Consider the following 14,825-nt stretch of genomic DNA (forward strand, 5'->3'; position numbering starts at 1 on the left):
GTTCACTAACATTTATCAACACCTACTCTATTCCAGGCACAGTTCTGGTCCAGGGGATACAACAGTGAACAAAATAGGCAAAGATCCTTGTCTCATGGGAGATGTGGGCAATAAGCAGTAAACATAATCATAATTACATTATACAGTGCATTAGAAGATGATAGGTGCTGGTGCAAAAAAACACACAGTGCAGGAGATCAGGATTGCTGGACTGGCAGCCGCAGTGTTAAAGAAAGTGGTCTGGGTAGGCTGACTTAGCAAGTCCATTTGAGCATATGAGGATAGTCATTTGTCTGCTCACATTCAGAACCCTGTAAACGCCATAGTTTTAGAGGTGAATATTGACCATTCTAGGAGAAGGAAATGGCAACCCACTCCAGTATTCTTGCCTGGAGAATTCCATGGACAGAGGGGCCTGGCAGGCTGCAGTCCATGGGGTTGCAAGAGTCAGACTTGACTGAGTGACTGAGCAACATACATGCATTGATCACTCTCTTTCTCAGTCCAACCACCACTTGCCCCCAGTCCTGGACATGCCCTGAGTATCTTGTTTGAGTAGGACTATGGGCTATGGCCCGCAGCAGAGGTAGGTTTAATCACTAGGTTTACCTGTTGAGGTGTCGTCTTGGAGCAAAGCTGAAATCATAATTGCCTACAATTAGTGCTTTACCCTGCTTTGCAAACAGATACACGTGGTCTGTTAGCCTACCCACCTCATCCTGCCTCCACTTTGCAGCCAGGACAGCAGTATTAAAGCAATAGCCATTGCTGTTGGCAAACAAATATGCGCACTGTTTTTCTTTAAGGCAGCAATCCTTAAAGTGTGGTCCAGATCCTGATGAGTGGAGAGGACCTTTTAGGGAGGGTCTGTAAGATCAAAACTATTTTCATAGTAGCACTAGAATGTTTTTTGGGCCTTTTTCATTTTCTTTCTCTCTTGTGTACAGTGGAATTTTCCAGAGGTCACATGGCATGGAATAGCACAACAGATTGAGTGCAGAAGCAGATTAAAATACTCCTTTTTTCCCCTAACTACATATTTTTGTGAAGCCTGATTTTCTTTACATATTTCTATCAAAACAACATATTGCCACAGATTGAATGCAGAAGATCTGAAAATCCAGCTGTCTTCTATTAAGCCAAACTTAAAGAGATTTACAAAAAGTTAAAACAAGTTGATCTTCCTGCTAAATTTTTTTTTGAAGAGGGAAATAGTTACTTTCCATATAGAAGATATTTATGTTACTATGTATTGAGTTTATTATTGTTATTTATAAATGAATTCATAGGTAAATGTTAAACAGTTTCTCATGTTTAATTTTTAATGCAGTAAATATCTATGGGTATAATTCACATAAACAAGCATGTGAAAGTCAGTTGTGTCTGACTCTTTGTGACCCCATGTACTGTAGCCTGCTAGGCTCCTCTTTCCATGGAATTCTCCAGGCAAGAATGCTGGAATGGGTTGCCATTTCCTACTCCAGGGGAATGTTCTCAACCCAGAGACTGAACCCAAGTCTCCTGCTTTGCAGATGGATTCTTTACCATCTGAGCCTCCAGGGAAGTCCATAAACAAGCATAAAGGGGTCCTGAGACTGAAAAGGTTAAGAAAGATTGCTCTCAAGGGCTTCAGTGTAATACCCTATCTGCATGTTTTTACAGCCCCTAGACATCCCTTCAGAGGCATCCTTCCTTGTTCTCAAATATCACATAAACTCATGGCCATGCTTCCCCACTTGACTTCATTTGGGTATCTACCTGCATGTAAAACACTGTATACTAAGGTCTATCTTCTTGTGGTGAAAGAGCATTTAGTCCAGAGTGGAGAGAAGAAACAACATTTAGTCCTGGGTTTACCTAACCATTATCTGGAGAGTTGCAAGGTGATGAAGTTGGACTCTTAGAAGAACATTTGTCCTCAGGTTGGACCCAGGGCAACTGGACAGAGGTAAGCCAAGGTGGCCCACACCCTTCCCCCCATGAGAAACTTGGGCTTTAAAGACCTGGCATGCTGTTAAGCACTGGTTCCTAAGTACTGGCACCTCAAAGAGCTGCAGGAACCCCTGCACAAGAATCACCTGAGTTGCTTGCTGTACATACAGACTTCCAGGCTGTACTCAGAGACCAATGAATCAGAATGCGGTTGGAGATCTCAAGATCTGTATTTCTTTCCTAAGCCCTTGGGTGATTCTGTGATGCGGCAAGATTTGGGACCCTTTGATCAGCCTTCTTAAACCCTATCAAATCATCATGGAGATAAGTCAACATGCTTTTGACCCCAAATATTTCTCCTGGCCACCTCCTGCAGGCTCAAAGTATCTACTTTTTTTTGCAGTTAGTTCTTTGGCAATAGGGCAGCAATGCCTCAAATATTCCCTCTTTACATGAAATTCTCTCTGGAGGAATGCTGATGTGGCTGTACTTGGGGAGTAATACAGCAGGTATGTTATCTACCTGCTATACATGAGGGATGAGAAAGGGCAGAAAGGAGAAGGAGACTCTTTGGAAGGACATGGGCGTTGGAGTTATGAGTAAGAACTTTAGGACTCCAGGACCCCTCATAGGCAACAAGAGAACAGAAGATAGATACTGATTTCCACTGGACTGACACTCAAGACTCTATAGAGGAGCCAAGATATTTCTACAGATTTTGAAAAATGTTGGCATCAATATTCCTGTTACTGGATGTGAATGATACATTGCTGGCCCAGAATGCAGAGAAGGAACCCAGAAGCATCTTTGGGCCATCTCATCTCTGCTGTTTCTTGTGTGTAATCGAGACCCATTGATCACCTTCCTGTTTCCAATCTGGCTGCCTTCTCTGTACTGCTTCCAGAATAATGGTCCTGAAAGGCTTTGAAAAGCTACAGTTTTAGAAACTTTTAATTGTGAAATGTAACACACATTCACAAACGCACCAAATGTAAATATATAGCTTAATGAGTAATTAGAAAGTGAACACCCGGAGCAAGAAATAGAACCTTACCAGCCCCTCTTCTGCAGGCTCCCTCCCAAACACAGCTCTTTTCCATCCCACAAAGGAGCCCCACTCTTGACTTTTATAAATTACTCTATAAAAGTAATTTATTTGCATTGCTTTAGGATTTTATCACCTGTGCATGCATCCCTAAATACAATAGTAAAATTTGGCTGGTTGTGAATTTTACATAATTGAAATCATATAATATCTTTTAGTATTTATCTTCTTTTATATTATGTTTTTAAAGATTTTTTTCATGTTGTGACAAGCAGCTGGGGTGGGGTGTTTTTTTTTTTTTGATCATTTTTGGTGCTATAAAGTACTTTATTGTATGAAATATACCATAATTTTTTAAATCTATTGTCCTGGTGGGCATTTGTTTCACCTCCAATTATGGTTCTTATAAATCAGTATTATTATGATTGTTGTTAAGTTGCTAAGTTGGGTCTGACTCTTTTGCGACCCCATGAACTGTAGCCCACCTGTCTCCTCTTGTCCTTGAGATTTTCCAGGGAAGAATACTAGAGTGGGTTGCCATTCCCTTCTCTAATTATTATGAATATTCTTTCACATATATTAAGGCTCACATGATTATACTCTTCTGTAGTATCTATACTCAGGAATGGAATTGCAAAGTCATAGTGTATATACATTCTTAATTTTATTAGTTAAAGGGTATAATGGTTGTAGGAGCTTCCCTTGTGGCTGAGATGGTAAAGAATCTGCCTGCAATGTGCGAGACTCTGGTTTGATCCTTAGGTTGTACTAAATATTTACCACCAGAAAACAGTGAAAATTTCGGATGCTTCACATCCTCACCAACACTTGATATTGTCAAAGTTTTACATTTTTGCCAATCTGGTGGGTGCATATTAGTATCTCATTGTGATTTAATTTACTTTTCCCTGACTTCAATGAGATTTAACATCTTTTCATTTGGTGTTTTATTGGCCTTTTGGAAAATTTCTTTTCTGAAATCAAGTCCTGATCAATTTCTATCTATTTTTAATTGTCTTTTCTTAGTGATTTTCTATCTATTTTTAATTGTCTTTTCTTAGTGATTTACACAAGCCACTCCAGTACTCTTGCCTGGAAACTCCCACGGCTGGAGGAGCCTGGTAGGCTGCAGTCCATGGGGTCGCTAAGGGTCGGACATGACTGAGCGACTTCACTTTCACTTTTCACTTTCATGCATTTTAGAAGGAAATGGCAACCCACTCCAGTGTTCTTGCCTGGAGAATCCCAGGGACGGGGGAGCCTAATGGGCTACTGTCTATGGGGTCGCACAGAGTCGGACACGACTGAAGCGACTTAGCAGCAGCAGCTGCAGCAGTGATTTACGTGAGTTTTACATATCCTAAATACTAGATCTTGGTCATTTGCAAATATATTTCCCATTCTATCGCTTGCTTTTTTCACCCTTTTTTATCGCTTGCTTTTTTCACCCTTTTTTATGATGTCTTTTGATTTTCTAATTATCTGGTAATCAAATTTATTAATCTTTTCCTTTAAAAGCAGCAGTTTTTGTGTTTTGTTTAAAGAGCTCTTGCCCTATTCAGAGATCTGGAGATCTTCTCCTACATTATTTCTTCAAGGTGTTTTATTTCATGCAGTTAGATCCATAATCCATCTGGAAGCACTTTTGCATATGATCCACTAGGCTTTCATTTTCATTTTTTTCCATGTAACCGCCCAATTTTCCTTACATCATGTATTGAAAGAGCACCCTTTTTCCATTCCTCTGCAATGCTGTCTCTGAAATAAACAAGTTTTCCTATATGTGGACATCTTTTTCTGAACTTTTTTACTGTTACATTTGTTAATTTGTCTACCCTGACACAATACTATAACTTTTATTATTATGGCTTTGTAATAAGGTCAAGTATCTAGCTGATCAAATATTCCCACTTTTTTTTCTCAGTCTAAAACATCTTGGCTAATTTTGGCCTTCTACATTTCTCTATAAATTTTTAGAGGCAACTTGTAAAGTTCTACAGAATTCCTGCTGGAACTTTGGTTGTTACTATATTAATCTTACTGATTGATTGGAGAAGAATGGATGATTTTATAATAAATCTCTGTGTATTTGTTTCTACATTTAATTAGTTCCTCTTTAATACCTTTCAATAGTACTATGATTCCTCCATAGAGATTTACACACCATTTATGAATTTATTCCTAGGAGCTTGATCTTTTAAGGCTATTATAAATTGCAATTGAAAAATAATTTTCTATTTGTTGCTCTTGTGTGGAAATGATATTGACTTTTATATATTGATTTTGTATCCTGCAACCATACTAAGCTTTATGATTACTTTTAATTATTTACAATTATAATATAATTATTAATTCTAATAATTATATCTTATTTTGATATTCTACTATACATTTATATCAATAATAAATTGATTTTTATTATGCATTGCCAATCCTTATACCTTTTATCTTTTTGTTTTTGCTTGCTTTACTGTATTGGCTAGGATCCTAGTACAATGTTGAATAAAATGATGACATTAGCATTCTTTACTCATTCATTCTTTATTTCAAAGGGACTACCTCGAAGTTTTACCATTAGGATTTTTGGTACATAATCTTTAGAGTTAGGGATTTCTTTTTAACTCAAATTTGTGAAAATCTTTTATTGTGTCTTAATGCCCAATAATTTTATCGAACATTTCCCCGTATCTGTTAACACTGATAATGTGTTTTTTTAACTCTTGTAATCTATTAGTATAATGAGTTATTTGAGTAATTTTCTAATATTATGTCAACTTTGCATTCCTGAAATCAGTACAATTTGGTCACATGTTTTAGTCTTTTTATATTTTGCTGGGTTTGTTTTGCTAAAATTTAATTTGGAACTTTTGTTTTTATTTTCATGACAAAATTTCACTTGTAATGTTCCTTTTGGTAATATCTTTGTAGGGTTTTGACATTATGGCATTTTTAGTCTAGCAAATAATTTTAAAAGACACTCTTTTTATAGTCTCCTGAAGAGTATAAGTATATAGAATTGGAGTTGCTTTTTATTTAAATTGTGGTAGAACTCCCCAATGAAGGCATATTTTTTCTTTGGTAGTTATGATATTTACTACTCAACTTTTCTGTTTCTTCTTATGTCAGTTATAGTAAGCTGGCTGTTCATCTATACTTTCAGTTTGCTTTAGTATAAACTTGATCATAATATCCTTTTATTATCTCTTTATTGACTTCAAGACCTACAGAGATATCCTTAAAATAAATAATACTGCTTACTTGTGCCTTCTCTCATTTTTCCCTTTGCCCAGTCTCACAAGAGGTTTATTGCTTTTATTGTTTTTTCAAAAAAGAGAATTTTGTCTTTTGAGCTTCTAAAATTACATGTTTGTTTTCTATTTTATTAAATTTACTCCTGCTCATTATTTTCTTACTTGTATTTCCTGTGGCTTTGTTTTGGTGAATTTCCCTAACTTCATGAACTAGATGATTTATTCATTAACTTAAAGGAAAAGAAGAAAAATTCTTCTTTTTAGTGTGTTTGTTTGTATCCCAGACTTTTGATATAATTTCGTTATCATTCAATATGATTGTTTTCTACTTTCCATGTACTTTTTTCTTTGACTATAAGTACTAAGAAGTATATTTTCTGATTTCCAAACCTGGTAATCTTCTAGTTAAGCTCCTGCTCTTGAGTTCTAGCATAATTGCATTGTGATCAGAGAAACCAGTCTGTATGAGCTCAATCTTTTGAATATTTTGAAGCTTATTTTATTTATGGCTGACATATGGTCAAGTTTTGTAACTGCTTCACACGTGCTTGAAAAGACCGTTTATTTTGGAGTGGTAGGATTATGTGCTCTACCTGTGTTATTCATGTTGTTCCAATTATGCAGATCATTCCTAGTTTTTGTCTCCTTCAATTACTGAAATTAAGTGTGACAAAATTCCCCACTATGGCTGTGGACTTGTCTATTTGTTTGATAGTTCTGACAGCTTTTGAAAATACATATTTTGAGGCCATCTTGTAAATGCTTAGAAATTTAGAGTTATATCATCTCACTGAACTAAAACATTTATCACTTGAAATGTCCCTGTTTAATGCCACTAATGCTTTTTTTCCCTTAAAATGTATTTAGTCTTTATTAATACAGTCTCACCAGCTTTTAGTACTGTTTCCATGGAATACCTTTGTCCATTCTTTTATTTCCAAACTTTCTGTGTCCTTGTGTTTTAGGCATGTCTTTTGCAAATAACATATAGTTCTTTCTTTAAAAGTCTAATCTAACAAAAACTGGAGTATTTAATCTGCTTACCTTATTACAGTTACTGATATATTTGGATAAAAAATCCACCATTTTCCTATGTGCTTTCTATTTGTCCCAGCTATTCATATTTCTACTGCTCTCTTTTCTTGCCTTCTTTTAGACTGCTTGAGTCCTTTTATCATGTTTTTCTTCTCTTTTAGTTTCGAAGTTATATAGTTCTTTATTTCTATTATTTTAGTGATTACAACCTACATTCTTGAAATGAAAACATGCATTCTTGGTGTATCAATTTCTAATCTATATTCTACCCACATTTCAGGTAATGCAAGGACTTTAAGCAATTTAACTATCTTAATTTTGTCTAGATTTTATATATATACTCTTGTTGTATATATGAGTGTGAATACTGAGTCACTTCTTTGGGACCTCTTAGGGAGTCCCCAGATAGAAAGCCATGAGACTACATGACTCAAGCCTCTGTCCACCTTAACATTCTGTATGCATGGAATTGCACTTTGAAAACATTAATCAAACCAGCCCTGTTGAGGATAATGCATTCTTAAAATGCAGCTGCAGAGAAATGAGGCATGTGTTTTTCAGGTTTCCAAAAGCAAGGAGGTTGGCCCCTCAACAGGACCATCTACTTTCAATCAAATGCAATTGAAAAGCTGCAAGAAACACTGTTAGATCTGCATATAAAGTGAGGTATATTCATATGACCATAAAAAAAGTATAGTTGCCAGAAGGCCTGTAGCTCACTTAAGATGACTCTAGAAGAGTAGAGCTACTTTATTTCCTGCTAAAAATATTTTTGTTTTTCTGTTTCCCCACCAGATGCAGGCTTGTGGTCCCTTCCGACACTGTGGATGCAGAAGGAAGAGGCAAAGTCCTTTCTGTATATGGATGTCTAGAGTTGTCATAATGATGTGGGGAAGCAAGTTTAAGCTGCATGTTTGGTTGAGAAGGGATACTTTTTTCTCATCATTAATCACAAATTAAAGCCATTAAAAAGGTATGGGAAATGTTGCTTGGCAAAATTAAACTTCCATTAAATTATGCTCAACACAAGCCCTGGAAGCAAAGTTTTTACCATTCATATTGAATTTAGTTCAGTAAAGCAAAGACACTTATTTTCTCTAGCATGGCTAAATATATTAAACACATCTATCCTTATTATCCTAAATTTTTGCCTGTGCCTGAAGCTAAGTGATAATGCAATCATAGGTGTCTGTGACATCTTGGTGTAGGAAGTAATCATCTTAATTTTATATATCACTCTGCTGGCTTCTCTGGCCCCACTTGGGCATCCAAGGCTATAAATATGACATCACAACACTAAGCTGATCATTTTCTCCAAGAGTTCAAACTGTGTTTCCCGACTGGGAAATGATGTTTCTCTGACTTCATGGTGATAGATGGAGAAATTACACCTTCTAAAGAGCAAATAACTTGGCTATGAGTCATACAGTCATTGCCCCCCTGGGGAAGAAATTCCAGAAGCTATGACTCCATGAATGTAATTTAAGCCATTATAATCTCAGAATCTGTACCTGTAAAGAACCCACAAGACTCTCTGCTCCAGCCTTATTTTGTTCCCATCTTACAGATGAGACAGTTGATGCTCAGAGACATTAAATAATTTGTTCCAACGTCATAAGACTATGAAACTATTACCAGTGTTCCTTAGTGTTTAAATAATGTTTCCTCAAGCTCAGAAAATACATGAAAATGAGGATCCCAAAGTCCTCACCAATATAAAGCAAGTTTCATTGTACTGGCAGCTTGTCTTGCAGCAGCCTGTACCATTATCTTACTGATCTCCAGTCTTCACTGAGAATAGGAGTCTCAGCGCTACAATAACTACAAAATCACATTCACAGTTTTTAAAGCCCACAAAGCCCCTCACTTGACTCTCTGCTTAACTTTCAGGGTCTATTGATGGATGAGGTAGGCATGTAATGCCTTTTTCAGACCAGAGCTTGACAGAGATGGAAAGCATCTGTCAAAAGAACCCAGGCCTCCCATTTTGCCATGTAGGAAGGACAGCCACCAGATTTTGCACTGTTAATTGGCTCCCATGCAGACAGTTATTTTAGCAATGATTATGTGGGTCTTCTGTAGCACATCTTGATTTAAAGTGAAATGTCAAAAAGCACTTCTCAACCGCTCAGAGCTTCCAGGTTTACTCACATTTAGCTGGTTGGACAGAAAGGAAGGCAACCTTCAATACTGTTCTGTAGATGTACAACTAGATTATTCAGTCTCCTCAAATTCAGAAAGTAATTCTAAGAGAGATGGTGACTGAGGAGAAGTCTGATTTCTACCTAAGAGATACTTTTCTTAAGGTCAGATGGAATTGAAAAAAGAGTTTATGGGAAAAATGCCACTGTGACCTTAAGCATGAAGTCTTTGGGTTGACACCGTAATGAGGAATGGAGTGCTATTAAAATAATAACTCCACTAGCAGTAGACGAAAAAAGACTTAAGCTCAGGATAATTTTGGGAAGGAGGATTTTGCCAAGGAGATTTTAATGTCAAGAATGTATGTGAGGCTAAAAATAAGGAGCTCACGCGCATCCTAGAGCCGTGGGTGGGGATGTATATATAATCAAATTAAATTATTCCACTTCTACTTATGGAAAAATCTGATGGCAAAAGTTGGTTAGAAAACATTAAGTCATATTTCACTTGGATTATGCTTATATATATCAAACTCCAGACTTGTCATAATAAGGCCCACGAGCGCTTCCCAGCCAAGATGTTAGATAGACAATGGCTAAAATGTGCAAAAATGATAAAGATATTACAGAAACATCATGCCTGGAAAAGCCACAGGCATTCAGCTCCCAACTATAGAGAGAGAAGTGTCCCTGAGGTATGAGGCATGGAGCCCAGAGTGGCCTAAATGTGGAATGCAAAGGGAGGAGCCTTCAGAGAGCTGGAAAGACATGTGTGAGTCCCAGGTGCCAACTCTCAGAGCCTGGAGGTGAGAGCCCCATGACTTTTTGCACTATTTCTTTTCCTACCAGATAAAGTACCCCTCAATTTCGATTTTGCTCTGGAGGGCCAGCACTTATGTTCTTTCTACAGATCATCTGTCAATAACAATGGGACTGTGAGGTTGGCTGCTGCCAACACATCCATCTGCCAACCATGGCCATCTGCAGAGGAGACGCAAAGCCTCAATGCCTGGAAGTGAATTTATTATTTGTTGGCATTTCAAAGACAAACATCTCTTTGGCCACAGCTACTGAAACTTGAATCCAAAAATGGGAGGAAAATCTAGGCCCAGGTAAGCCTTTTATTTACTTCTTAAATTGTAATTATAAGAACATGTACAAACATGCTTTGTTAGTCAATCCCCTCTGCTTGCCCAAGTCTGGGCCCCCGGCCAGCGATGTCTCTGTCCATTGATTCTGGTGCTGACCAACGAGAAGGGCAGCTGGGAGTGGTGGGGAAAGAGAGGGTATCTTTCCTGGCTGCTGTGAATAGTTTGTAACTTCCTATTGGCCAATACTTGCTGAGGCAGGTGGTACACACTTTTTAGGATGTTTGCCTTGCGCATCCCCCAAGTGATGAAAGGTGCAGGGCAGAGAAGTTGGCTCAGGCTTTATACACAGGCCCAAGGTGCTAATGGGAACCCAGGAGAGTTGATGGGGCTCAGCCCAGTGCTGCTACTGCCCCATGATCTACATGAATTCTGGCTTGGACAGAACCTGCATCTCATGCTTCTCAGTTCTCTCCCGACATGTCATTCTGGAATCGCGTGATCTTTGCTCCCTAAAGAAAGAACAAAAAGGAAAAATCATTTGTCCTGAATAATTTAACTGTTAGGAGCTAACACTTGTGGAGAACTTATTAAGGATCAGGCACTGTGCTAAGCACTTTTAATGTACTAGCCCTCACCATACTTCCCTCCCACTCACAGCCCTCCTTCCTACTGATCAGCACCAGAGCCCAGTGACAGAGACATCACTGGCCAAGATGTAGGCACTGCTACTGCTATTAGCCCCTTTTTACATGTGAGGAAATGGAAGTGTATGGAAGTTAAATAACTTCCCCTAGGTCACACGTAGCTATGAATCAACAATGGCAGCATCAAACCCAAGCCTGTCACCATTCTGCAATTCTATCATGGAGACAAGAGGAATGGGGGGAGCAGGGAGGGGCTGATGGGTGAGAGGCCGGAGGCAAGGCAGGTGAGAGATGGTAGCCGTTCTAACATATCGATGATGTTTAGGATCACTGAGAAATGCTACCATCCATCCACAATTCTAGAGATACTTGAAAGCTCTTGTCAACTAATGGAAGAGAGATTCAATGGAGGGCATCAAACCCAAGCCTGAAACAATTCTACTACGATTCCATCTCCTATAGATTTTTCCACCTACTCCCTGTAGCTTGTGCAGTAAAACAGCTGAAAAACAGCAGACTGAGTCATTGTGGGAGGGATCTAATTTCAGCTCTGTAACTAATTATTCATATAATCTCAATAATGTCACTTAACCTGTGAGCCTTAATTTTTTTATCTGTAAAATGATAATTCTTTGTGTCCTGCTATCTCCATGGCATTGTATTGAGGCAACTCGTGTGGAGAAGCTTTGAACTAAAATAAGGATCTTCTATATGTGACTCGATTAGGATGATTGCTATAGGAGGTGATGTGGTATAGGAGAAAGCATGAGCCATGGCCAGGGAGCCTGGATTTGAATCTGTCACACTAGCAGAAACTTTTTGACTCTCAGTTTTTCATCTATAGCCCGCCAGAGAGCTCTAGCATGAGGAAGACACAGGTTGGAAGTGAATGCAGTGGGCTTCCCCATGTCTGAATGCCCCTTACCTGCAGGGGAAGCATATGGAGTTGCTGAAAACACAGTAGATGAGGGGGTTGATGGCACTATTCAAAGCAGGCAGGTTCTGAATGATCACAGAGGCATAGAAACGCTCCTTAGTGTTTGGAAGGAGGCTGAAATTGTCCAAAATGTCGAAGAGGAAGTAGGGACTCCAGCAACAGATGAAGGCTGGGGAGAAGAGAACCATTAGCACTGTAGCAGCCCACAGCCCCCAGGGCCCTCTGTGTTGGCCCTGAGTGGAGCTTCAGTGAGGAGGTTCCTTAGCACCTGGGATCTCAGGAATATTTAGAACAGTTTTGTGTGTTCATATTAATGTCATGTTTACTTAAACACATACACACACATCTACACATACATACATTACATCCCACAGACTCATTTCTAAAATTGAGTAAATTTGCTGGAGCTTCTCTATCTCTAAAGGGAGGGTCTGATTTGACTACTGTAGTGATCCTTGAAAGGCTGGGAGCTGTTCAGCATGGCCTTAGCCTCTCATTCTACACAGTGTAAAAGAAAATTCAGCAAATCCCTTTGGAGACTCTGTGGTAAAAGACAGAACAGGGAACACTTTATAGTGACTCCTGTTTTGGGGTAGGCGAGGGGAAGGGGTGATACCTAATGTTTCAAAACACAGCCTGGCTAAATCTCAAGATTCTCAATTTTATTTTCCATTTCCAAGTCAGCCTCTCCAGGCAACACCCACCCTATATACCCCTTACCAAGTCCATTAGTGTGCGTGAGACCCTGATTCTGCTTGGATCCAAATCCTCAGAGGAAGGAGATGAGAAATGGAGACGCAGAGTGCGATGGCCAATTTTATGTGCCACCTTGACTAGGTCATAGGATGCCCAGATTTTTTTGTTAATCATTACTTCTGATTATTTCTGTGTTCTCAGAGTATTTCTGAATGAGATTAACATTTGTATTTGTAGATTAAGAAAAGTAAATTGTCCTCCCCAATGTGGGTGGGCAGTGATCTACCCATAGATTTGAATACAATAAAAAGGGTGAGTGAGAGAGGAGTCATTCTGTTTGCTTGACTGTCTTCTGGCTAAGACTTTGATCCTCTTTGGCCTTCATACTTTGACTCAGACTGAGATGACACCATTAGCTCTCCTGGATCTGGAGATCTGGGGACTTTTCAGCTTCACAGTCAAATGAGCCAATTGTTTACAATAACACACACACATATATACATAATTTCTCTGGAGAACGCAGATTAATACCACAGAGATAAACCTTCTTGGGGTTGACTGGAACCCACATGTGCTCTCTCTTACTTTCTTGCCCCATCCTCTCCACTCTCTTTCTTCCCTTTCTCAGTCATAGGATTTTTCCTCAGGGAAGTCAGGCTTCCTTTGGCATCTGACTGAAGGAATCAGCTTGTTGCCATAACTCTTTGACTGACACATGTTTTTTTTTTTCCCCTCCTTGACCTTGACAATCTGTTAAAAGGGAACAGTTCTAACACAGAGACCACTGAACATTCTGGGCTCTGGTGGTAAAGCCTGGCCTTGGCGCAGATAGTGGTTCTGGGGCATGGATGGGCAAAGCTTCTGTTTGGGGGAATTTTGAAAATGCGTGTGTATATATTTGTGTGTGTTGTGTGTTGGTTCTGGTTTTCCTAGGGATATCTGTCCTCCTGCATCATGAAGCCAGTCCCATCCATGTCCCATACATCCTTCAAATTCCCATTTGGACATTTATGGAGCAGAGAATCTGTTTATAATGATCCCAGTCTAGAAACCTGACTCTATTTTATATATGACCACAATATTTTAAATAAATACTGAGTTTTCCAGAAGTCCAATTCCCTTGCAAATAGAGGAAAGATTACTTTGTTTGATTTGGAACTTTAGCAGGATTTGTTCACCTACTGGGAAAATAAAGTCACTGACAGCGATACTGCTTTATTTTTTATATCTCCATGAAAACACACCTGCATTGGTTTGCATTTGTAACTTCATTATTCTACTAAGGACTCTATCCAAGTATTTATATATTGAAATCTGTATTATTTTATTATAAATTATTTTCTTCCTAGTCTCCCTTTATGTTATACATTGATCTTTTAAGAATTATGTTAGGTACATAGGTTTTTGTATACATTTCCTTTCAGAATGGTAAAGGGGCATTACAAAATATTTGTTATAGGAAGGGGCATTTTGGTCTGATTGGACTGTTGACATGAATGACCTCCTTGTGGACTTTCTTGCTCTCTGACTAAAGGGAATCCAGTGCCTAAGTATATGGCTCCTGATTATAAAAGGCTGTACTGGCTCTGAAAAGCATATATAAGGTATGCTTCCTGACTCAACATCCAGGGAATGTGTATCATGCTCCTGATTGTCTGGGAAAGCAAGATAATCTCTGATCTACTTCAGAAGCTTTTGGGAAAGGAATTTGAACCTCAGTGGGTGGTATATACTCTATCCCCAGGTCTGCCTGCAATGTTGATTTGTGACTGTATTCTCCTGGCTAAGTCACATGGCATGTGGTCTGTTTGGCATTTTGCAGTTGCATTTTAGAAAGGTGAGATGGACAGTTCTGAGATGGACAGTTAATGTACTAGCAGAGCTAGCATGAGAGCTGTGCTCCCAGAGCTCCTAAGAGCCACACGGTGGGTAGGGAGGGGTAGTATTTTGAGCTGAGTAAAAAAGGAAATGGCACAAATCTTTTCCTTCATGCATATCCCCATTCGTTCTTTCAATAGATATTAATTAAGCACAGTGTGCATAGACCTTATAA

General features: G+C 38.8%; 2 protein-coding genes across 6 annotated transcripts in view; one reads left to right on the forward strand and one right to left on the reverse strand.

Moving 5' to 3' along the window:
• DPY19L1 (dpy-19 like C-mannosyltransferase 1) overlaps positions 1-14,825 on the forward strand; it is a 236,060-nt gene that overhangs the window by 149,782 nt on the left and 71,453 nt on the right. For both annotated transcript variants that reach the window (XR_014066788.1, XR_014066787.1), the window contains exons 27-28: positions 8,059-8,236; positions 10,315-10,516. The gene's annotated coding sequence lies outside the window, so the exon portion shown is untranslated. The remainder of the gene's footprint in view (positions 1-8,058; positions 8,237-10,314; positions 10,517-14,825) is intronic.
• Positions 10,914-14,825, reverse strand: part of NPSR1 (neuropeptide S receptor 1) — a 151,102-nt gene continuing 147,190 nt past the window's right edge. For 2 of the 4 annotated variants that reach the window (XM_081534273.1, XM_081534270.1), the window contains 2 exons: positions 12,065-12,245; positions 10,914-11,004 (listed from right to left, as the gene is read on the reverse strand). In XM_081534273.1, coding sequence (XP_081390399.1) covers positions 10,914-11,004; positions 12,065-12,245 — 272 coding nt within the window. Of the gene's footprint in view, positions 11,005-11,168; positions 11,227-12,060; positions 12,246-14,825 lie in introns of those variants that run through there. The other 2 variants (XM_081534271.1, XM_081534272.1) reach the window with 2 other exon arrangements.

This window comes from Giraffa tippelskirchi, chromosome 10 (genome assembly GCF_054371585.1).
Source record: "Giraffa tippelskirchi isolate mGirTip1 chromosome 10, T2T-mGirTip1v1.2.pri, whole genome shotgun sequence".
NCBI lineage: Eukaryota > Metazoa > Chordata > Mammalia > Artiodactyla > Giraffidae > Giraffa > Giraffa tippelskirchi.